The sequence below is a fragment of the Schistocerca serialis genome, chromosome 7 (assembly GCF_023864345.2).
Source record: "Schistocerca serialis cubense isolate TAMUIC-IGC-003099 chromosome 7, iqSchSeri2.2, whole genome shotgun sequence".
Lineage (NCBI taxonomy): Eukaryota > Metazoa > Arthropoda > Insecta > Orthoptera > Acrididae > Schistocerca > Schistocerca serialis.
This window is the reverse complement of record NC_064644.1, coordinates 488,513,874-488,537,789: the sequence shown is the minus strand read 5'-3', so window position 1 is coordinate 488,537,789 and position 23,916 is coordinate 488,513,874. Positions and strand designations below refer to the sequence as shown.

The window sequence follows — 23,916 nt, the reverse complement described above, 5'->3', positions numbered from 1 at the left end:
GTTCCTGAGGCATGCTGGTACATGACGCACGTACTCGTTGCGGTATGTGGGCGAACTAGTGGTGTCTACAACAAAACTGTCCTTACTTAAAAACCACACCTCTTAGTACTGGAGATGATGATGTCTCAAAGGTGCTGTGTGGATAGCTGCTCTATGGGGTCAGACAAATGACTATATCACTGGAAGTATCGAATGAATCTTTACCAATGTTCACCAGGAACTTTCATAAAAAATTTCACCAAAATCTGTGATGGTCACACGAGAACCTCTAGACCACTTGCCGTGGAATGTACACGTACTTCACGAATTGATTAATCCATTAATTAATGATTTTGTATAATTTACCATTATTTTAAATATGGCACTTGTAAACGGGGTAACCCCAATTCTGTCTGCTTGTCCCATCATCTCAAAATGTGGTAGTGCGCCTGCCCCCCTCCCTCCTTGTTGATGTTGCACAGTTGACTGGGTGGCAAGTATCTCAGGAGATAACTTTTGTGATGGCACTGGCACATAACGCTTGGATAGTGGGTTCATCATTAATATTTCTGTATAAATAACTGTTTAACCACAGTAACACTGCAGGGCACAAAGTTGTATAAAAAAAGGTAAAAGGTCTACTCACCAAGTGGCAGCAGGAGAACATACATATAAAGAAATAGAAATTTGTGAGCTTTCGGAGCCAGTGGCTCCTCCTCCTGGCAGAAGGGTTGAAGTGGAAGGAAAAGGAATGAAGGGGAAGGGGCTGGTGATGTTTAAGAAATCGAGTGTGTTTGAAAAAGTCAAACAGAACTCTGATTCTGGGGAGACCTACTATTTTCTCCATTCCCCTTGAAAACTTAGGCCGTGAGGAGAAGCCACTGACTCCGAAAGCTTGCAAATTGCAGTACCTTTATATGTGTGTTCTCATACTGCTGCTTGGTGAGTATATGTTTTGTCTATCCACTTGAATTATATTTTCAAAAATGACTATTTTCGTTAAGATAAATATTACGCTTCTCAAACTAATTCGTGTTTTCTAGCAATTATTTCCCCTGCAGCCACGATATAAGTGCAAATCAATAATAGTAGACCAGTGCTGATACCCTTGTAGCTTTTTATCATCACATGGTGTATTTGCTGGTTTATATATTTTGTTTGTTCGCTCTTTAGCAAATACACGTATGTATTCTTCACTGGAAGATAAAGAAGTTATTAAATGAAAAGCGCTAGTTTGCTTTTGTTCCACAGTATTACTTTTATTGTTTCTCAGTTTTCGGCTTACAAGGCCACCTTCAGACCTTTGCTGAGTATTGTCACCAAAGAAGTTACAGTGCTTGTAAACAACATTGGAAGAGAAGTTACACGTCTAGGTTTTAGCAGAAATGTACAGTAAATAACACCTTTGACAATGTGGTGGTAATGCCATGTATGAAGTTGAACAGTAAATAAATGATAATGGAGTAAACAGGAAAAAACTTTAACATAAAAAAGTAACAGCAAGCCTACATAAGTTTATATTAATAAACAAACCCAGTAAAATAAAATTACTACTTGACAAGGCTACTTCAGGAAGTATAAAACAGAGAGAGAGATGCTCAAACCAATTAAAAATTATCCGTGAAACTACAGAATATATAAGGAACTTAAGCAATGTCCGTAAGGTAAACAGAAATGAATAAATGCAGTAAAATGGAGGAGTAGGAGGTAACTTACAGTAACCGCCATTTTTGAGTGTGTGGTGGTACTGCATTTTAAAAGGCAAAGAGGCTGAACAATACAAAATACAAAAGGAGCAAATAGGAAAACATTAACATTTTACTCAGAACTACGATTATGTAACAGTTTGTATTAAATAAATAAACCAAGTAAAATAAAACAATACTTGATGAGACAAACACAAGAGGTATTGAACATGGAAAATAATACAAGTAACAGTTAAAAGAAAGCTTTAACAATTGGATCTACAGTCTATATGTATTACTTACACAATTTCAATAAAATAAAAAAACTCAACGAATACAGAAAAATGGGGGAGTATGTAGAAACAGACAGTGAGAAAAGCAATGAAAAACAGAGGAGATTATGGATTCACCTGATAAAACTAGAAATTCCTCATCAGTGGGCCCTAAAAGTAAAAAACAACTAATGCACTGTGACAGTAATGTGTATAGCTAATGGTGAGACATCTATTCAATAATAAGCTGAGTGCTAACCTCAGACTTCAGCTGAAATGAGCATATGTCAGTTACGTAGTCCCAACATGGACGGTTGTGTCTATCAGGGTTGCCACAAGTTCTGGAAATCAGGGAATTTCAAATGTGTCAGGGAACTATCAGGGAAATTTGGAGAGAGAAAAAACACTGGAAAAATCTCATTTTTGTCTCAGTAGATGAAATGGTTTGTTTACTGAGATGTCATGCATTGTCACTGGCTGGGTGCAGCTGAGTTCGTGCACTGCTGCCCTACTCACTCATTCTTACTGCTTTTCCCCTTTGTACCATTGCCATCAGCTTGCAGTCAGTGCTGCCACCACTTCTTGCTGCTAGCCTAGCAGCTGCCAGTGAGAGCATGGAGGTGTGAAGATCTGATTGTCAGAGATGGTTGATGCAGTGCCTGGAGATGGTGGCCATGTGTGCATGAGTTTTGTGTGTGTGTGTGTGTGTGTGTGTGTGTGTGTGAGAGAGAGAGAGAGAGAGAGAGAGAGAGAGAGAGAGAGAGAGAGAGAGAGATTATGTGAAAGTGTGCGTGCTCTCGTTTTCTGACAAAGGCTGTGGTCAAAAATTTAATAGTGTGTGTGTGATTGTCTTTTCATTTTTTCCTGTCTGCAGCGCAGCAGTCATCTTCACGGTGAGCTGTTACCTATCGTCATTACTATCTATTCCCAGAGTATTTGTGCAAGTTATCTGTTGCATGGACTGATCACCACAATCTCATTTCATCATCATGGTGTCTGTGACATGTGAATAGCTGGCCACACGAGTTGACTTCAATGACTGGCCAAAACCACAGGCCATTTCTGCGGGTATCTCGTAACGGCTCAGGTCTGCCAATATGAAGCTCATTATTTCCCACTAATGTGCAACCCTGCCTTTCGGATCTAGTCTCACTGATCTGCCCGCAGGCCCTATCTGTCTGTGTGTGGCGTATTGCAATGGATTTTTGTAGTTTATCCATGGACCCAGGACTGCGGTGCTCCGTGGCAGGCTAGAGGTCAATGGACAATGTATTTCAGGAAATGTGACTGTCTCACTGCAAGTACATTGTACAATGTGGCATTTTACAGACTTTTATTTATTGTAGTACTTTTTAGCAGTTTGGAAGTAGGTCATAGAAAGTATGGACAATAAGAACAAGAAAATTGTGGCAGGCACACTGTGATCTAATTCCAGTGAAATCCTTTTTGGCTGAAGGCTTACTTGTTTGACAGACTTCTTGTTGTTCCTTTCTGTGACTCATCACCATCTCCACTATATGGTGATTAGCAATCTATCTTTTCATAATATTGCTTTTATTCCATCCTGGATTTTCCATTGTTCGTATTACTGTTATTGGGAGTTGGTGCACAAAAATATGTATAATGCCAATTTTTGAAAAATAATAATAATGTGATTATGAAAATGCAGTGTGTTCTATCAAAAACTAGTCAAATCAGTGGACGAATTCCCCTGACACATGGGTGAACCATGTGGAGTGCATTGTGTGAAGGGGAACACTTTTGTGCAACTCTGAGCCCTGGAATTCATAAGCATTGCCATGGTGATGATCTTGCATAGCCACTTATATGGTCTCTTCCTCAAGGTGCAGGAAAGTAGGCAGGGGCTCCAGCTTAGTCACATTATTATTATTATTTTTCAAAAATTGGCATTATACATACTTTTGTGCACCAACTGCCAATCCGAAAACAAAGGAAGTAGGTTACAGTACGCTTGTTCGCCCACTGCTTGAATACTGCTCAGCAGTGTGGGATCCGTACCAGATTGGGTTGATAGAAGAGATAGAGAAGATCCAACGGAGAGCAGCGCGCTTCGTTACAGGATCATTTAGTAATCGCAAAAGTGTTACGGAGATGATAGATAAACTCCGGTGGAAGCTCAGCAGGAGAGACGCTCAGTAGCTCAGTATGGGCTTTTGTTAAAGTTTCGAGAACATACCTTCACCGAAGAGCCAAGCAGTATATTGCTCCCTCCTACGTATATCTCGCGAAGAGACCGTGAGGATAAAATCAGAGAGATTAGAGCCCACACAGAAGCATACCGACAATCCTTCTTTCCACGAACAATACAAGACTGGAATAGAAGGGAGAACCGATAGAGGTACTCAGGGTACCCTCCGCCACACACCGTCTGGTGGCTTGCGGAGTATGGATGTAGATGTAGATTGTAAACTCATATATGATGTATGATGCCATTTCGGGGAAGCAAGGAATAATGGTCCATGTCTTATAATGTTGTCAAAAGTCGTCTGCAGCTCTGAAGTAGGAAACAATGGAGAACTATGCAGAAGATCTCCAGGAACCAACTGCTGCTCCAGGAAAAACCAGAGTGCATGCTACTGAAATATTGATTAGGCATAATTTTCAAGAGGATGTAATTTGGCAATGTGTGTACTATTACACGTGGAAAGAATATTTCACCTGTAAGAAGCTGCTTCTGTTACTAACAAGGGTAGGTCCCTAGGTGTGGGAAGAATTTTTTGAAACCATCTATATGGTGGCGTAGGTTAGGGTCACAGGTATCACACCCTGCAGCCATCACCCTCATTGGCTCTTTTTTTGTGAGTAATTGACGAAAAAAGAATTCTAATGTCACGCAATGCTCTGGAGTTTCAAAATTGGAGCATTATGCAGACTAGTGTTGTAGTGTAACTTTTAGCTATGTTCTTCATATCCATCCATAAGGTTGTGGGCTCCATCTTTGCAGCTATGTTGAACTTTCTTTTGATTTTTTCCTTTCCTTCTTTTTGCATTTGGAATCATGTACATTTGAATTTAATTATTTTTATTTATCTGTTGTAATATTACAAAATTTGAAAATCTATCTGATCAAATCAAGACAAAAATAGTCTATTTATATTGACAGTGCAGTGATATCAACAATGTATTTTTTGTAAAAGATGTAAATTTTTTGGATGATAATTATCATACAAACATTCAAAACAAATTCTTGTTGCTCTATGGACAAAAATAACCCAGGTGATTTAAATGAAAGAACAGAATATAAGTAAAAAAAAAGAGGAATAGAAATTATGAATACAGTAGCATGGACAAAAATATAATAAAACGGAAAAATTTAAGTAGAAGTTAATAAGAGTAATAATAATAACAATAATCAAATTAACAGTGGCACCAAATAAAAAAGAATGAGTCAGTACAATGATCAAAAGGTCGTGATCAAGGAGCACAAACAAACAAAAATTATTTAAACCAATTAATTGTATAAAAGTAACAATAAGTTATTTTGATACAAAATATTTTGGAACATCTGGGGAGATTCAAACCCATAACTATCTGAATGTGGAGAATCAAACAATGAAAAATCCAGAATGAAATGTTGTAACAGTATTATGAAAAGGAAAGTTTCTACCCACCATATAGCATAGATGCTGGAGTTACAGATAGGTACAATAAAAAGACTGTCACAATATAATCTTTTGGCCGACAAGGCCTTTGTGGAAAATAGACGACTCACGCAGACTACTGCATCCTCTGGTAGCTGAAGCCACACGGTGAGCAACAGCAGCAGTGCATGTGGGAAATCCACTTCAACCATTATGCTTCAGTGCCAATCTGTGTATTGGTACTATTCTTGAGGCTATAGACCATCGTGCAAAATTCCAAAAATATTTTTCAATGATTACTTGCTAACAAGGACTAACCTACACAATCTAAAGGTGGTATCATAAAGTCAACCACCCCTGGGGACCTCTCCTTGTGTGAGAGAGTGATTTGGTTTTTGGAGAGAAAAACAACCTTCCATTTGTACTATAGAAGATAGGGTTTTGGTGGAAAATGTTTCCTGGAAGAAGAGTTATGTTCGAACAGGATGATGTCATTGCCTGGAGGTACCTGTATTTAAGTGTGTGTGTGTGTGTGTGTGTGTGTGTGTGTGTGTGTGTGTGTGTGTGTGTGTATATATATATATATAATGGAAGGAAACATTCCACGTGGGAAAAATTATATATAAAAACAAAGATGAGGTGACTTACCGAACAAAAGCGCTGGCAGGTCGATAGACACACAAACAAACACAAACATACACACAAAATTCAAGCTTTCGCAACAAACTGTTGCCTCATCAGGAAAGAGGGAAGGAGAGGGGAAGACGAAAGGAAGTGGGTTTTAAAGGAGAGGGTAAGGAGTCATTCCAATCCCGGGAGCGGAAAGACTTACCTTAGGGGGAAAAAAGGACAGGTATACACTCGCACACACGCACATATCCATCCACACATACAGACACAAGCAGACATATTTAAAGACTTTAAATATGTCTGCTTGTGTCTGTATGTGTGGATGGATATGTGCGTGTGTGCGAGTGTATACCTGTCCTTTTTTCCCCCTAAGGTAAGTCTTTCCGCTCCCGGGATTGGAATGACTCCTTACCCTCTCCTTTAAAACCCACTTCCTTTCGTCTTCCCCTCTCCTTCCCTCTTTCCTGATGAGGCAACAGTTTGTTGCGAAAGCTTGAATTTTGTGTGTATGTTTGTGTTTGTTTGTGTGTCTATCGACCTGCCAGCGCTTTTGTTCGGTAAGTCACCTCATCTTTGTTTTAGGGAAACATTCCACGTGGGAAAAATATATCTAAAAAGAAAGATGATGAAACTTACCAAACAAAAGCGCTGGCAGGTCGATAGACACACAAACAAACACAAACATACACACAAAATTCTAGCTTTCGCAACCAATGGTTGCCTCGTCAGGAAAGAGGGAAGGAGAAGGAAAGACAAAAGGATATGGGTTTTAAGGGAGAGGGTAAGGAGTCATTCCAATCCCGGGAGCGGAAAGACTTACCTTAGGGGGAAAAAAGGACAGGTATACAACTTCATCTTTGCCTCTGTACATCCGCCCCGACTGACATCTCTGCCCAAACTCTTTGCCTTTACAAATGTCTGCTTGTGTCTGTGTATGTGTGGATGGATATGTGTGTGTGTGCGAGTGTATACCTGTCCTTTTTTCCCCCTAAGGTAAGTCTTTCCGCTCCCGGGATTGGAATGACTCCTTACCCTCTCCCTTAAAACCCATATCCTTTTGTCTTTCCTTCTCCTTCCCTCTTTCCTGACGAGGCAACCATTGGTTGCGAAAGCTAGAATTTTGTGTGTATGTTTGTGTTTGTTTGTGTGTCTATCGACCTGCCAGCGCTTTTGTTTGGTAAGTTTCATCATCTTTCTTTTTATATATATATATATATATATATATATATATATATATATATATATATATATATATATATATATATATATATATATTACTTAGTTCATATGTAGAGCTACACATACAGTTTAATGTTGGTGTAAGTGTTGCTTTCTTTAGGAATTTTTGGATGGGAGTGCAGTTTAGGTGGAGATGGGTTCATGAAGGTGGAGCGTGTTTCTCGCTTCCGTCAACTAAAAATTCAGATTTATGTAGTGTGGTGTGTGTTTTTTTAAAAAAACCTAGTGTTTGGAATAGATAGGTTGTCTCTTGTTTGAAGCGAGTGATGTTATATTTTCGAGAGACCACAGTGTTGAAGCTACAGAACTGTGGCAATGGGTGTTCATAATTTTGAGATGCATCTTTTCATTTGCTATTTTTATTGTGTTCCAAACTATCTCATTTATTTTTCCATTTTTACTCCCAATGCTAAAGCTTGCCCCCCTTCTACAACCAACAAAGCAGGCTGCGGTGGCTGAGAGGTTCTAGGTGCTTCTGTCCGGAACCACGCGACTGCTACGGTCACAGGTTCGAATCCTGCCTTGGGCATGGATGTGTGTGATGTCGTTAGGTTAGTTAGGTTTAGGTAGTTCTAAGTTCTAGTGGACTGATGACCTCAGATGTTCAGTCCCTTAGTGCTCAGAGCCATTTGAACCATTTTATGATCAACAAAAATAGATGACACATGCAAACCGTAGAAAGTTTCATACAACAAATTTGTCAGTATTATTAGCTCAATCACCTCACAGTAAAGGTGCTTGCACCATTTAAAAAGATGTTGTAATATATATTTTTGTTTCAGGAACTATATTATGAAACTGATAGAGCTACTCACGACAAGGAGGCAGCATTGAGTTGCAGATGGACTCACTGGAAAGACTGCTACACATTTAAGCTTTCAGATAAAAAGTCATTCTTCAGAAATAGAACACACACACACACACACACACACACACACACACACACACACACACACGCGCGCACGCACCCGCGCGCTCAGCTATTGGCGCTGTTTATTCGTGTGTGTGTGTGTGTTTCTCTATTTCCAAAGAACGACTTTTTATCTGAAAGCGTAAATGTTTAATAGTCCTTCCATTCTGCTTGTCTGTGATTCACAGCCGTCTCTCTCTGGCGAGTAGCAATCTGTCCTTTTCATAATATTGGTTTTTTTATTTTATTTTTTTTCTTACTGGACTTTCCATTCATTGTTTTATTTTTGTTTTAATTTTTTAGAAGAGTTTTAAGTTGTTTTTTTCAGAGGGATGGCAGGATGAGAACATAAATTGTCAGTCTCCGGAGTTCAGGAAAACTAGTGATGAGTGGGAGTATTCAAATGGTCATTGTGATACAGCAGGCGCTCGGGTCTCTAAATCGTGGTGCGGGACATGTTCAGGAACTGGGTAGCGAATGCCCGAAGGTTTTTTGTGTGTTTGACCACTTTAGTGACTGTAATATCTATATATAAGCTCTACATCGAACATTGGTGGTCAAAAGAACAAGTAGTTTTGTGTGTTGCCATGTCTTTAACATTGCAGGATGTACCAATTGCAAGGCTGGAATAAATGGGGGTACTTGGGTGTATGAGGCAATTTTTAAAGCTGGAACAGTTGTAGGAGTAGGAACTATTTAAAAACGTTAATGCAGTTTGACAAGGATGTCTTGAGGTTAGGATGGTGGTGGAAGGAAATACTGGTTTGGTCTGGTTACGAACAGTGAGGCTGCAGTGTTACCGGATGGTGGGGAGGGTGTGGAGACACTTTTTCACGAAGTGTCCATACTGCGAAGGTCATGCAGTTACCAGTCAGGAATCTCCCTTTTTTTGGGGGGGGGGGGGGGGGGTACCTTGAGTGTCTTTATATACTTCGTGTGGCATTGTGTCTGCAATGTCAGTATTTTTATTTAAAAATATCTGTGTTCGTAAGTCATCTGTTTTGTGAATAATTTCAGTAAGGTTTGTAATGTTATTTATTTTTTCTCTGTTAGGACTCTAGCTACTTTGAATTGTTCCAGAGCGATCTCGATCAAGGGACAGAGAAAGATCTCACAGACGCCGACGAGAGAGGTCTCGAAGCCGTGACCGTGAATATAGAGAAAGGAGTCGAGACAGGGAAAGGGAACGTGAGCGTGACAGATACTATGCTGATGCGTACCCACGTGACCGGTCCCGAAGCAGAGACAGAGAACGTGAGCGAGATTACCGTGAGCGTAGCCGTGAGGACAGGTATTGTACTTTGTATCCCATTTGTTTTACTGTTAAGTCATAAAAAATGATTATTACTGTGAATAAGAAGGAGGTGTTACCAAGAAATGACTATTGACAATGTAATTGCAGTTCTGTTAAGGTATTATGAGAATGGAAGACCAGTGCAGGAATGAGAGACAGCTCAAAGTTACTAATATTCTCTCATGTCTTCATATTATCTTTGTCTTGGGGAGGAGATAGGATTAAATAGTTACGCTGTTTGCAGAGACTTTTAATATAGGCTTTATAGTGATGCTTTAAAACATAAAATGGGTCTGTGGAAAGAAGTTTAACTGGAGAACCCAAATTATTCCTTTCCACTGATAACTGTACAAAATTTGATTACTCACATTTGATACGTCATTTCCTGTGCCTGTTCCTGTCTGTAATCAGTATTCCTTTGCATCTAGTATTAAAAATCTTGATCATTGAAATTAAGATTACTTCGAAAATCAAGCGAAATGTGTCCATTGTTGCAAGTAAAAGAGCAAATTATGTCAGTTGATATTTTTCCCAAAGGAATGGCTAATTCTTTTTATACTCAGAAAATTTGGATTTACTTGCTAAGTGGTCTAATTTTGGAATAAGTTCCCAAATGACCATCATAGATTTTGCTGAAATTTTGTGCGGACATTTGCACATGGTCCCAGTGAACATTGGGAAAGTTTCATGACCATTAATTCAATACTTCTGAAGATACAGTAATTTGTTTGATTCCATAATGCAGCTATCAACTTTCTGGCAACTTTGAGACATAAAATCTTCAGTGATATGTTCTTGAAAGAAATAAAACTTGGTCATCTTGTACAACTTTTCATGCTCTCTTAAGCTAAACAATAAAAAAAAAAAATATTTCTGAGCGGTTTGCATATGGATAATTGGAAGCAAAGTTGACTGAAAAAGTACACACAAAGAAAAAAGTTGAGTTTAGCATTTTACATCTCTGGAAGTAACTGCAGGCTAAATCTGAAACTTTGCAAGTAATAACTTATTATATTAATGTCTTAGAACAGAATATTTCATTCTCCTGATGCTTTCCAACAGCTTACGAATTGAAGGCAAAAAGTGCTGTTTTTCTAAAAATTCCAAAAATTGCTACTTTTGGCCCAGTTTACAAAAGAAGTGTCTTCTGCAATCTCTTTTAAAGTGTTTTCATTAGACAGTTCATATTCTAGGCCACCTAAAGAACTATGTTCGGTTTTGCCATAGAAGCATGTAAGTCCATAAAGGGGGGTGGGGGGGAGAGGAGGTAGAGGTAGAGGTGGAACGTACGTTGAAAATGGGCCCATATTCCACTTGCACTAAAATAAATTTGATACCTTTTTTTTATGTTCTTCAGTTGTTTAGTACTGTTTGTGGAAGATAGTATAAGAAATGAGCTTGGGTCCGGAAAACAGCAAGTAAGGAGGTGTCTTTCTTGTAATTTTTGGGTTCTGTCATAGCAAAATTTCTTCCCAATCAATCAGTCATATCATCTGGCGATAGTATAGTTTTCCTCACGACATTCTACAGCAAATTAATGAAACCTGTAAAAACTTCAAGTGACTTGAAGTAAACATAGACCTAGGATCCTAAAAGAGACCTCTGCTAGCTTTGGCCTCAGACACATACAGAAATGTATCAGCAACTTGGGATCCTACATTAAGAAACTCACCAGTGGCTGCTGTTGCACAGTTATCATGCATTGCCCCAATGGTGATGGTGATGTTGGCTTTATCACTTTAATAGGAGCCAGCAGTGGTTAAGAGACCATTGACCATACCAACTCATACAATTTTTCATGGGTACACTGGTGCTAACACAAAGTACACTGTACCTTAAACCAAAATTAAACTAGCACTTCAGTAGCATTACACAATGAAAAGACATACCAACAATTCTCTACAACATGAATCTCTTCCAAAAAAGTCAGGAAGACTGCTGTGAACTTAAGCAAAATTTACACAATGCATCAGTGATGTAAAACTGGCAGGCTTTTTTTATGTGATGTGTGCTGTGGATGTTATGTAGCAATTTTGCTACCAATATCTCCACAGCCTGTATAATGTAGAGTTAAATGGTGACATTTACAACCAGTTTGATTCTGTAGTCGTAACAGAAAAACAGATTGAAATATTTCACAATGAGTCATGACAAAATACACGCCAGTTTTTTTAGTTATACGGACTTTACCTCACTTCCTAGCCCTCATGATTTTAGAGTACGAAACAATTATAGAACATAATAAAAGATGCCAGGTTTAATTTGAATAGCCGGCCGAAGTGGCCGTGCGGTTAAAGGCGCTGCAGTCTGGAACCGCAAGACCGCTACGGTCGCAGGTTCGAATCCTGCCTCTGGCATGGATGTTTCTGATGTCCTTAGGTTAGTTAGGTTTAACTAGTTCTAAGTTCTAGGGGACTAATGACCTCAGCAGTTGAGTCCCATAGTGCTCAGAGCCATTTGAACCATTTAATTTGAATACCAGCAGAATATGGGCCCATTTTCAATGCATCTCCAAGGTGATAGTGTTTTCTTAGTGTGTTATACGCTTGCATTGCAAAACCAGATATAGTTTTTAGATGTGGTCTTTCTAATGAAAATGTTTTTAAAGAGATTACAGAAGACACGTACTTCTTTTGTAAATGTGGGCTTAAAAAGATATTTATTTTTGGTCTTTTTAGAAAAAGTTATACTTTTTATCCTCAATTTAAACTGTTAGAAAGCAGTAGAAGAATGAAATTTTATATTATTAGGCCTTGTATTGGTTAGTTATTACATGCAAAGTTTCAGGTATGTGCATGCCCCTCCCCCCCTGCTGACTTTGCCTCAAATTATCCATATGCAAACTGCTCAGGAAATAAGTATATATTATTTAGATTAAGAGAGCACGAAAATTATTACAAAGATGACTCCTCCCCCCCAAGAAAATATTACTGGAGATTTTATGTCACAAAGTTGCCCAAATGAATTGAATTCATGATCTTGAAACTTTACTAATGTTCAACAGGGACATGTGACAATGTGCAATTGTTCATGCAAAATTGCATCAAAATCTCTGGTGGTCATGTGAGAAACTTGGCATGGCATGGAATGAGCCTAATTACTCACATAGACAGAGTATGTGGCCCTGTAATTTTTCTCATCATTAAGTTTCTTGGAATCTTTTGTGTTTTAATGTAATTCGTTTGTTGAATATTCTAAATAAAATTAATTTGTGAACTTCCCAACAGTTTACAATGCTTGCCGAGTCAGCTTTCCATCGTATTGTTGCTTTTTGTCACTGTCGTTGTTGCTTCTGAGTTCATGTGTATGCTAGTTGGCTGGTTGTTCCGGTGATTGTTGTTGGTGATAATCTGTCTTTTCTATAGAGGTATGGGTTATGACAAGTCACTACAGTGCGTATGGTGAGAGAAGTGCTCCGACAGTTGACGTGGCCTTGGTGCACATGCTTTGCGCATCCATAACGGTCGGTCAGATTGTGAGCTTTTGTTTACGTTATCGTGGCAATGTCCCAGTGTTGCCATAAGGCTCAACAACTGCTGCTGGCTCTCTTCCTGTCCATGTTGGATACTGGCAACTGCGCTGCCAGCTGTCAGAGCTCTTCTCTCGACGTATGTAGTATAATAGTACATTACACAACACAGTACTGATAGTAAAACTATTCTTTTTTTAACATTCTCAGTAGCAAATCCTACATAAAATTTTATGATACACATAAAAAGTTTTATTGTAACTAAATAAACAGGCAAAAACAGGAAAGTTATAACATTATTGAGCACTGGAGGGAACTGAGATTAGTCTAATAGCAGTCAGTGTGTTGTTGCTATGAAATATGTAAGAATGCATTTGTATGTCAGACAGTGAATTCTAAAAGGAAAACATTCTGACTAAGTCATATTTTCTATTTAATTCTCTTTTCAGTTGATGTTTTTAGATGTGTCTAGAATATAACACAGAGTGAGGTTTAGCTCCTGCTTGTTGTGATGTTTATTTTTGTGTTTACAGGGGCTGATTGAAATGTCTGTGACTAAAATTTTGTCCCCATTCCTGAAATATAATTTCTCAACACATATAATGAAAGGTGTTACTGTAACCACTGAACATATTGTTAAGTGGTCACTAAGCACACAAATAGAAACAGATTTGTCACTTGTGTATTGATGGGCATATCATAGGGCATGGATTTATAAATCCCCACTCTTCCTCCCAAATTGATTTTTGTTCTTCGTGTAGTGCTTACAGAGTGTTGAGATTCGTCCACTGTATAAAGCTGAAAAACTGACACACAGGAGAGGCCTGCACATCATCAACCTCAGATTGCATTCTGGTTTCGTTGAGGAGTAAGGTGTTCCACAGCGCCATGCCAGTTGGCATTTGTGCAGTGACGGTTGTAAGTGTTTATTTTGTATGCTGAGGATACTGGTGCCACATGGTCTTCTCAATTTGTGGTTTATTGTTCTTGAAGGTCACAGTTAGTCTGCGAACAATAAACTTTAATTGTGAGTTACCATCTATGTTGTAATGCAAATAAATCATTTTGTTTATCTTCGGGAAGAGTGAATGAAATTTCCGTATGTTCCGTCATCCTGTAAATGTTACACAAGTACACATTATGTGGCTGACATACTGTCCCGAATGCTGTGTGACTCATACTCAGGAAGTATAATCGGATAATGCATGAACCTAAGTCAACATACATTATGTGTGTGTTGGAATAGTTTTACTATTGATTTCTAATGTCCTGTCATCCATTATTTGTGTGTGACTGCTGTTACCAAATTGTAGTATTAATGAGTTTTTGGAGGGTGTAGATTGGATTTCCTCCATTACTGTACATTATCAGATCAGACGTTTCCAGACACTGCAATGTAATGTGTAATTGAGTACTAGATGTCATGAGAGATGAACCAGCCAGTGTAAAAGGAGGGGAGAGTATTTTCTTATCAGTAAAAAAGCAGTAACAGCAGAATATGTCAATCATGAGAACTCAGTGACTTTGTACATGGACTAACCATTTCACATCACCAGAGTAACAGATCCATCAGGGACATTTCAAACCTTCTGAAGTAGCCTAACACGGCAATGTGATTGTGAAATAGAAACATCTAGGAACAATCACAGCTGAACAGAGACCATGCAGACCTTATGTAGTACATACAGGGACTGCTGAGCATAGCATAGAGTGGTTATAGAGAATACATTGAAATCAGGTATCACTGGAGAGTTCCAAAGAGTTACCAGCAGTCCAGCTCGCACAAAGACTGTGCGTAGGAAGTTGCAAAGAACTGGGTATGATGGACGAGCAGCTACACATACACCCACTTTTCTGTAGTCGGTACTAAGTAATGCTTCACATGGTGTAAAGAGTGACCCCACTGTACAGTGGATGACTGAAAATGGTTGATTTGTAGTGATGAATCCCACTGTACTCTGTGGAAATGCAATGGAAGGCTCTGGGTTCAGCAAGTGTCTGAAAAATGTTATCTGCCATCATGTGTAGTGCCAACAGTGAAGTGTGGAGGATGTGGTGTTATGGCATGGGGATGTTCTTTATTGTTCGGTTGCGGTTCCCTTACTGCATTAAAGAAAACACACATTGTGCAAGGATATGGACACATTTTGCAGTATTGTGTGCTATGTACAGAAGAAGATCTTGGAGACAAAAATAATTTTTATCAGCATGACAGTGGACTGCCATAAAGCAACAGCTGTGGGGCAACAATTTGTGGACAGCAACACTCCTGAAATTGATTGGCCTGAATCCAGTGGAACACCTTTTTGTCTTAGCTACAGAGCTCAGTCTCAAAAATCGCTGCACCTTCTTTGGTTTTCGCTCTCAAGGAAGAATATGCTGCCGTTTGTACACAGACATTCAGACACCTCGTTGAGTGTCCCTAGTAAAGGCCTTATTAACATCACTGTATCACTGTTTAGAATTTGTTCCTATAACAATGTATTTCAGCAAAACTTTCTTGGAAAAGTGAAAAGTATATGATCACTATGACACTCTACGGCACCAAAATATCCACAGTAAATTTATCATGTGTAGGGATTGGCTCTGTACACAATCTGGAAGTAAGGGCAACTTGTTACCGAAATAGTGATTATTAGAAAATTGATAGTGAACTATTTTGAATGGTGCAGTGGAAAATACCATGTCAGGAATGCCACTTTTCAAGAGGGAGTCTCCAGACTTTACCGCTTTCACTGTATTGATTTTATGGGGCCATTTGCTTATATCCTGAAATATTAACCACAAATTTCGGTGAACGATCCTTTGCATTGTTGGAAAACTAACTCAATCTTCTGTCATTTAGATAACTGTCTATCTGGGTGACCAATACTATGGAAGTTCAAGGGCAAACATAGCATAAAATGTTAAAAGTATTTTGATTAGTCAGACTAAAGCTTCTGCTTTTTAAAAAAGAGGCTACATGAAGTATTTCTGGATTTATCAGTTACTGAGAAAAGTACAAGCATGTTTTGTTGGAAACACTTGGTTGCTCATGAGGTGCAAATGGACCACATATTATGTTTGCGCAGTATTGTGTTGAAAAGAAGCTTCAGAAATGGCAAAGATGCTAAATAAGCACATTCCTTTCTATAAAACAAGGAGAATAAAGCACCTATACACACAGTAAATCAGTATGTTGAAAAAAGAAAAAAAAAATATGTTGTACAGTAGACTGGAAGAACATTATCATCATCTTGTATCAAATAAATGTAAAATTATCATCATTATAGTACGTTTTATTAGTGAAATAATAAATTTAAAAATTGGAAAATTTTTTCAAGCCATACATTAAATAAAAATTGACAGAAAATGTTGCTGTATGAATAAACTTACATATGAGGTTGCAGTTAAACACTGTTGAAATGGCATATTCTCTGTAACTGTAGGTAAGACACATACTGCTAGACGCTGTTGCTGCATTCGGAGAGCCAGTAATCGGAACACACATTTCCTCAACATTCAAGGAAGGATTGTGCCACCGTTTATAAATTGAACCCAATGGAATAATGAGTAGGGTTTTCAGTCTGGACAGAATCTTAATACTAGATATCGCTTTCATTGGTAGGTTAAGTCGTGCTTGGTCCTCTCACATGGCCAAATACAGTTTTGCGTTTTCTGTGCTTCTGTTGCTCCTCTTTCTTTCTTTTCTTTTTTTCCCCACTTATTTATCTCTGTATAGTGTGACTGCCTATTTTACACAGCCTGTTGCAACTTTCTACCAATGTGAACGACTTCATTTCATCCATTTGTATTTGTCTGAGTCTTTCTTCTGTTGCTCCTAGCACTTTGGAACTGCCACCTTTTTGTAGAACTTTTTAATTAGCTTTCTTTCTCTTATTAAGATTTAGTGCGTTCATACTGCATATCTGCTGGTAGGAAAAATCGAGAAAACGCAGGCTATGAAGCAATCATTAAAGTGAAGCACAGTGTGTTGGGCAGCTCATTAAGCAACTGGGTGGCCCAGCTTCTAGTTGTCATGCCCACTTACAACAGTGACATAGTGGTTACACCTTAGTTTCTGGATAACATGCCAGTGGTTACACCTTAGTTTCTGGATAACATGCCTGTTTCCACAGTTAGCTCTCCCTGTGATGGGTAGGAGATGGTTGTGACAGGACTGGAGTAGAGTGTGGTGGGAGGTCTGTTACAGGGATATAAGACTGAGGCAAAGGCCTGGGAGCAGAGGTGTAGTAGAGACAACAAGGATGTTGCATAAGTTCAGTGGGTGGCAGAATATCACTGTGGGAGGATAGTGAGGAGGATATTCCTCATTTGAGGGCACAAGGAGAGGAATTACAAACTTTGGTTCAGAATATGATTCAGTTGCTTCAGCCCAAGTGGCATTGAGTTACGAGAAGTGTGCTCATTTGTGGCTAGACAGTGAGTATCTGGGAGGTGGTATGTGACTGGAGAGAGAAGGCACAAAAAATTCTTTTTTGGACAATGTTGTCTGAAGTCCTCTGTGAGACACTTGGAATATTTAAAGAGGGGTAGTTGTGAATGAGTGGCAGCATGGAGTGAAGGTTTTGTTGGTGATTGGAAGGTTTTGATGTGGATGGAGGTGCTGGTGTAGCAGTCTCTGAGATGCAGGTCAACATCGAGGAAGGTTCCCCCTGCGGGTCCGGGGGTTAGAATAGGCCCGAGGTATTCCTGCCTGTCGTAAGAGGTGACTGAAAGGAGTCCCTCCCCCTCAAGGGGGTAGTTAGCGCCTGCGTTCGGAGACGGACGGTTCCACGACCTATATTTGTGGTCATTTTGGTTTTTCACTTCTTCTCATTTCTTCCTTCGTTTGGTTGGTTCCTTTCTTTGTTCTTCTCCATCTCACTGTCTTCCTTACTCTTTCCCTTGCCTTCTTCTCCTTGCCTTCTGCTTGCCTTCTCTGGTCTCCGCCTCGGCGTTTGAGACAGTCTGTCCTCTCTCTCTTCTTTTTCCTCTTCTTCCTTCCTCCCTGTGCACGCCTGAAGGCCGACCCATGCGTTCGCACGCGTAGCCGGTGACAGGGTAACGCGTAATTCCCCGGCCTGGGTAGACAAGTAAGGCACGCACGTACCCCCTGGTAAAGGCCAGGCCCAGGGAGGGGTGATTGCCTGAGCTGATACCTTCTGGCCATGCCGGTTGGTCCCTCCGTCTGTTCCTCGGGAGGTGTGACCTGAGGTGTAAACATTCACCTAAGGCGGGAGTGCCCTCTGAGAGGGTCCCCACAAGGAAGGAGCGCGCCATCGGAGACGCTGGCAATCATGGGGGATTCCTCTGCAATGGATTTCTCTTCTTCTTCTCTCTCGACTTGTGCCCACAAACGGAAACTTGACCAGCCACCAGTGACAAAAGTACTGCCGCCTGCCCCACAGTTCCTCGTCGTTTCTCGATCTGAGGACGGAAAGGATTTTTCCTCTGTCAACCCTTTCGTTATCCAGAAGGGCGTAGATGCCATAGCCGGAACTGTTAAGTCTTGTACCAGGTTGAGTAATGGTACCTTGTTACTAGAAACTGAGAGCGCCTTTCAGGCACAGAAACTGATCGAGCCACACTCCTGTACATGTTCCCTGTCCGGGTGGAGGCTCACCGAACTTTGAATTCGTCTCGTGGTGTGGTCTATACTAGATCACTTGACAGATTGACTGACGAGGAGATTCAGTCTTTCCTCGCTGAGCAGGGCATGACGGCTGTCCACAGGGTCATGAAAAAGGTCAACAATGATCTTGTACCGACCCGGACACTTTTCTTGACCTTTGATAGTGTTCAGCTGCCATCGCGCATCAAAGCGGGCTACGAGGTTATTTCTGTTCGCCCCTATGTCCCGACACCTACGCGCTGCTACCAGTGTCAGCGTTTTAATCACACTCACCGGTCTTGTTCCAATGCGGCTAAATGTGTCACTTGTGACAGGGATGCCCACGAGGGTGACTGTCCACCTCCGTCTCCTCGTTGTGTGAACTGTCGGGGTGACCATGCAGCGTCCTCCCGCGGCTGTCCCATCTATAAGGAAGAAAGCTGTATCCAAGAAATTCGGGTCAAAGAGAAAGTGTCCACCTCGGCTGCTCGCAAGCTATTTGCTAGTAGAAAGCCCGCTCATACCAGCGGGGAAATACAGTACTGTCCTCGCCTCTCCTCGGACTACCAGGGAGGTGGCAACCCAGACATGCGATCTGACCTTCAGCACCACGGTCATCCGTTCGGCCAGTGCTAAGATCGCGCGGTCGACGTCTCCTCTTCCTCCCGTCACCCCACAGACACAAGCCCCTTCATCAGCTTCTGCCAAGACGAAGACCCAGAAGTCAGATGCACAGGCCTTCAAGAAGGAATCGTCCCGTGCCGACTTCCTACGTACCTCGAACTCCCAGCCATCGACCAGTACTTCCACCAAACGACCTTCCAAGAAGGCTCATAGGAAGCACAGTTCTCCCTCCTTCTCTGCCACGGCGCATTTCTTCTCCTGCACCACCCAGCGGTTGCTGCCCCAGGCCGTCATCCGTTTCGCCTGGCCGCACCGGTGGTAGCCGAACATCTGGCCGTTCACCGGCGGAGGAGGCTCCCCCTCCCGGCAATCTTCCCAAGATGGCCGATGAACCTATAGAACCAATGGACGATGACTGTCCGCCTACTGATAGCGGCGGCAGTGCTCGCTCGAAGCCAGGCCCTCAGCGGCCTTCGAGGTGACCCCTTCTTTCATCTTCCTTTTCTTCTTACGATGGCACTTATTCACTGGAATATTCGCAGCATTCGCTCCAACCGAGAGGACTTGAAGTTGCTTCTCCGCTTGCACCGTCCGCTCGTCGTAGCCCTCCAGGAAACGAAGCTACGCCCATGCGATCAAATTGCCTTGGCACACTACACCTCTGTGCGTTTTGACCTACCCCCTGTGGTAGGTATTCCGGTTCATGGAGGGGTTATATTGCTGGTCCGGGATGATATTTACTATGATCCCATCACATTGCACACCGGCCTGCAGGCAGTTGCCATTCGAATTACTCTCCCCACTTTTGCATTTTCCATTTTCCATTTGTACCGTTTACACTCCATCGTCGTCTGCCGTTACCAGGGCAGACATGATGCAAATTATTGCTCAGCTACCTGCACCATTTTTCTTAACTGGAGACTTCAATGCCCACCATCCCCTTTGGGGCTCTCCAGCATCCTGCCCAATGGGCTCCCTGTTAGCAGACCTTTTCAACCAGCTCAATCTTGTCTGCTTCAATACTGGCGCCCCTACTTTTCTTTGGGACACATCTCACACCGATTCCCATTCAGACCTCTCTATATGTACTACCCAACTTGCACGCCAGTTTGAGTGGTATGCACTTTCTGATACATATTCGAGCGACCACTTCCCGTGTGTTATCCATCTCCTGCAGCATACCCCCTCTCCGTGCTCATCTAGTTGGAACATCTCCAAAGCAGACTGGGGGCTCTTCTCTTCCAGGGCGACCTTTCAGGATCAAACCTTCACAAGCTGCGATCGTCAGGTCGCACACCTCACGGAAGTCATTCTCACTGCTGCTGAATATTCCATCCCTCACCCTACTTCTTCTCCACATCGCGTACCAGTCCCCCTGGTGGACCGCAGCATGTAGAGATGCTTTACGTGCTCGTCGAGGTGCTTTACGCACCTTTAAATGCCACCCTACAGTGGCGAATTGTATCAATTATAAACGATTACGTGCACAGTGTCGTCGTATTATTAAAGAAAGCAAGAAAGCCAGCTGGGCTGCTTTCACAAGCACCTTCAACAGTTTTACTCCTTCTGTTGTCTGGGGTTGCCTGCGCTGGCTATCTGGCACTAAGGTCCACTCACCAGTTTCTGGCTTGATGGTCGCGAATGAAGTCCTTGTGGCCCCTGAGGACGTCTCCAATGCCTTCGGCCGCTTTTTCGCAGAGGTTTCGAGCTCCGCTCATTACCACCCTGCCTTCCTCCCCCGAAAACAGGCAGAGGAGGGTAGGCCACCTAACTTCCGCTCCTCGAATCATGAAAGTTATAATGCCCCATTCACTATGCGGGAACTCGAAAACACACTTGCCCAGTCACGGTCCTCCGCTCCAGGGCCTGATTCTATTCATATTCAGATGCTGAAGAACCTTTCTCCTGTGGGTAAAGGTTTCCTTCTTCGTACTTATAATCGCATCTGAATTGAGGGACATGTTCCCGCATGCTGGCGCGAGTCTATTGTTGTCCCGATTCCTAAGCCGGGGAAGGACAAGCACTTGCCTTCCAGTTATCGACCCATCTCGCTTACCAGCTGTGTCTGTAAGGTGATGGAGCGAATGGTTAACTCTCGTTCGGTTTGGCTGCTCGAATCTCGACGCCTACTTACCAATGTACAATGTGGATTTCGTAGGCGCCGCTCTGCTGTTGACCATCTGGTTACCTTGTCGACCTTCATTATGAATAACTTCTTGCGGAAGCGCCCGACCGCGGCTGTGTTCTTTGATTTGGAGAAGGCTTACGACACCTGTTGGAGGGCGGGCATTCTCCGCACCATGCATACGTGGGGCCTTCGCGGTCGCCTCCCTCTTTTTATTCGTTCCTTTTTAATGGATCGACAGTTCAGGGTATGTGTGGGTTCTGTCCTGTCGGACACCTTTCGCCAGGAGAATGGGGTGCCACAGGGCTCAGTTTTGAGCGTCGCTCTCTTCGCCATAGCGATCAATCCAATAATGGATTGCCTCCCAGCTGATGTTTCAGGCTCCCTTTTCGTGGACGATTTTACCATCTATTGCAGCGCACAGCGTACATGTTTCCTGGAGCGCTGTCTTCAGCGTTCTCTTGACCGTCTTTACTCCTGGAGTGTCGCCAATGGCTTCCGTTTTTCTGCCGAGAAGACGGTCTGTATTAACTTCTGGCGCTACAAAGAGTTTCTCCCACCGTCCTTACGACTCGGTCTCGTTGCTCTCCCATTCGTGGAGACAACAAAATTTTTGGGTCTTATATTTGACAAGAAACTTAGCTGGTCTCCACATGTGTCATATTTGGCTGCCCGTTGTACCCGTTCTCTAAATGTCCTCAGTGTTCTCAGTGGTATGTCGTGGGGAGCGGATCGAACCGACCTACTTCGCCTATATCGGTCGATCGTCTGCTCCAAGCTGGATTATGGGAGCTTCGTATACTCCTCTGCACGGCCATCCATCTTACGCCGCCTCAACTCCATACAACATCGGTGTTTACGTCTTGCGATCGGAGCATTTTATACTAGTCCCGTCGAGAGTCTTCATGCTGAAGCTGGTGAATTGCCACTCACCTACCGGCTCGATGTACTGCTTTGTTGGTATGCCTGTCGGCTACTGTCAATGCCCGACCACCCGTCTTATCGTTCCTTTTTTGACGACTCTCTCAACCGTCAATACGGGTTGTATGTCTGTGCCCTGCTACCCCCTGGAGTTCGCTTTCGTCGCCTCCTTCAACACCGTGATTTTTCACTCCCTGCAACCTTTTGAGTGGGCGAGAGCCACACGCCACTTTGGCTCCAGGCTCAGGTTCGCGTTCACCTTGACCTCAGCTCACTCCCAAAGGAGGTTACTCCCGGTTCGGTATACCACTCCCGTTTTGTCGAACTTCGTTCGAAGTTCATTAATATGACTTTCATTTATACAGATTGCTCTAAGACCAATGACGGGGTCGGGTGTTCTTTTATTGTCAGGGCACAAAGTTTCAAATACCGGCTCCATGGCCATTGTTCGGTCTTCACAGCTGAGCTCTTTGCCCTCTACCAGGCTGTTCTTTACATCTGCCGCCACCGACATTCTGCTTATGTCATCTGCTCTGATTCCCTGAGCGCCATCCAGAGCCTCTGTGATCCTTATCCGGTTCACCCTTTTGTTCACTGGATCCAACGCTCTCTTCAGCAGCTGGTGGACAACGGTTCTCCGGTTAGCTTTATGCGTGTTCCTGGCCATGTCGGTATCCCTGGGAACGAAGCTGCAGATGCCGCGGCCAAGGCTGCGGTCCTCCAGCCTCGGACAGCTTCTTGTTGTGTCCCTTCATCAGATTGTAGCAGGGTCATTTGTCGGCGCATTTTATCACTGTGGCATGCCGATTGGGCTGCGCTTACGGACAACAAGCTTCGGGCCTTGAAACCTCTTCCCACGGCTTGGACGTCCTCCTCCCGCCCTTCTCGAAGGGAGGAGGTCGTTGTGGCCCGGTTACGAATTGGACACTGTCGGTTCAGCCATCGCCACCTGCTGACGGCTGCGCCGGCGCCGTTCTGCCCATGTGGGCAATTGCTGACAGTCCGTCACATTTTAACATCCTGGCCGGATTTTAACACACTGCGTCTAGATCATAACCTGCCATGTACTTTAGATGCCATTTTAGCGGATGACCCACGAGCAGCTGCTCGCGTTCTTCGTTTTATCAACTTGAGAAACCTCTCTAAGGACATTTGATTATGCTGTTTTTTTAATCCTATGCCTGTCAGTCTGTCTTCTATCGTGTTTTCCCTTTTAGTTGCTGTTTTAAACTTGTACCTCGTTGTGCATACCTAACGTAGTCTGGGCGCTAATGACCATTGAAGTTGTGTGCCCTAAAACCACAAAAAAAAAAAAAAATTTTATCGAGGAAGGTGGCTTGCACGGTTGAGGAGAACCCAGTGAATCGGAACAAGCTGAGGCATTAGGGATGGTGCTGTTATGAAAGAAATGAAATGGTCCACCATTTTCTTTGCTGCCTCTCCACAGATTCAGTTCCTTTGCCACTGGTGCCCTGCTCGCTACTGTCTATGCCAACTCCCTCTCCGCTAATATCTGCAACACCCATGGCGTGGGTGCTGTTCAACACAATTCTCAACTGCTTTCATACCTATT

The 23,916-nt window shown here is 42.4% G+C and overlaps 1 protein-coding gene across 10 annotated transcripts in view; it reads left to right on the top strand.

Annotated features, from left to right (window-relative positions):
- LOC126412772 (cleavage and polyadenylation specificity factor subunit 6) overlaps nt 1–23,916 on the top strand; it is a 180,926-nt gene that overhangs the window by 150,196 nt on the left and 6,814 nt on the right. For all 10 annotated transcript variants that reach the window (XM_050082534.1, XM_050082531.1, XM_050082529.1 and 7 more), the window contains one exon: nt 9,398–9,608. In XM_050082534.1, the coding sequence (XP_049938491.1) occupies nt 9,398–9,608 (211 nt within the window). The remainder of the gene's footprint in view (nt 1–9,397; nt 9,609–23,916) is intronic.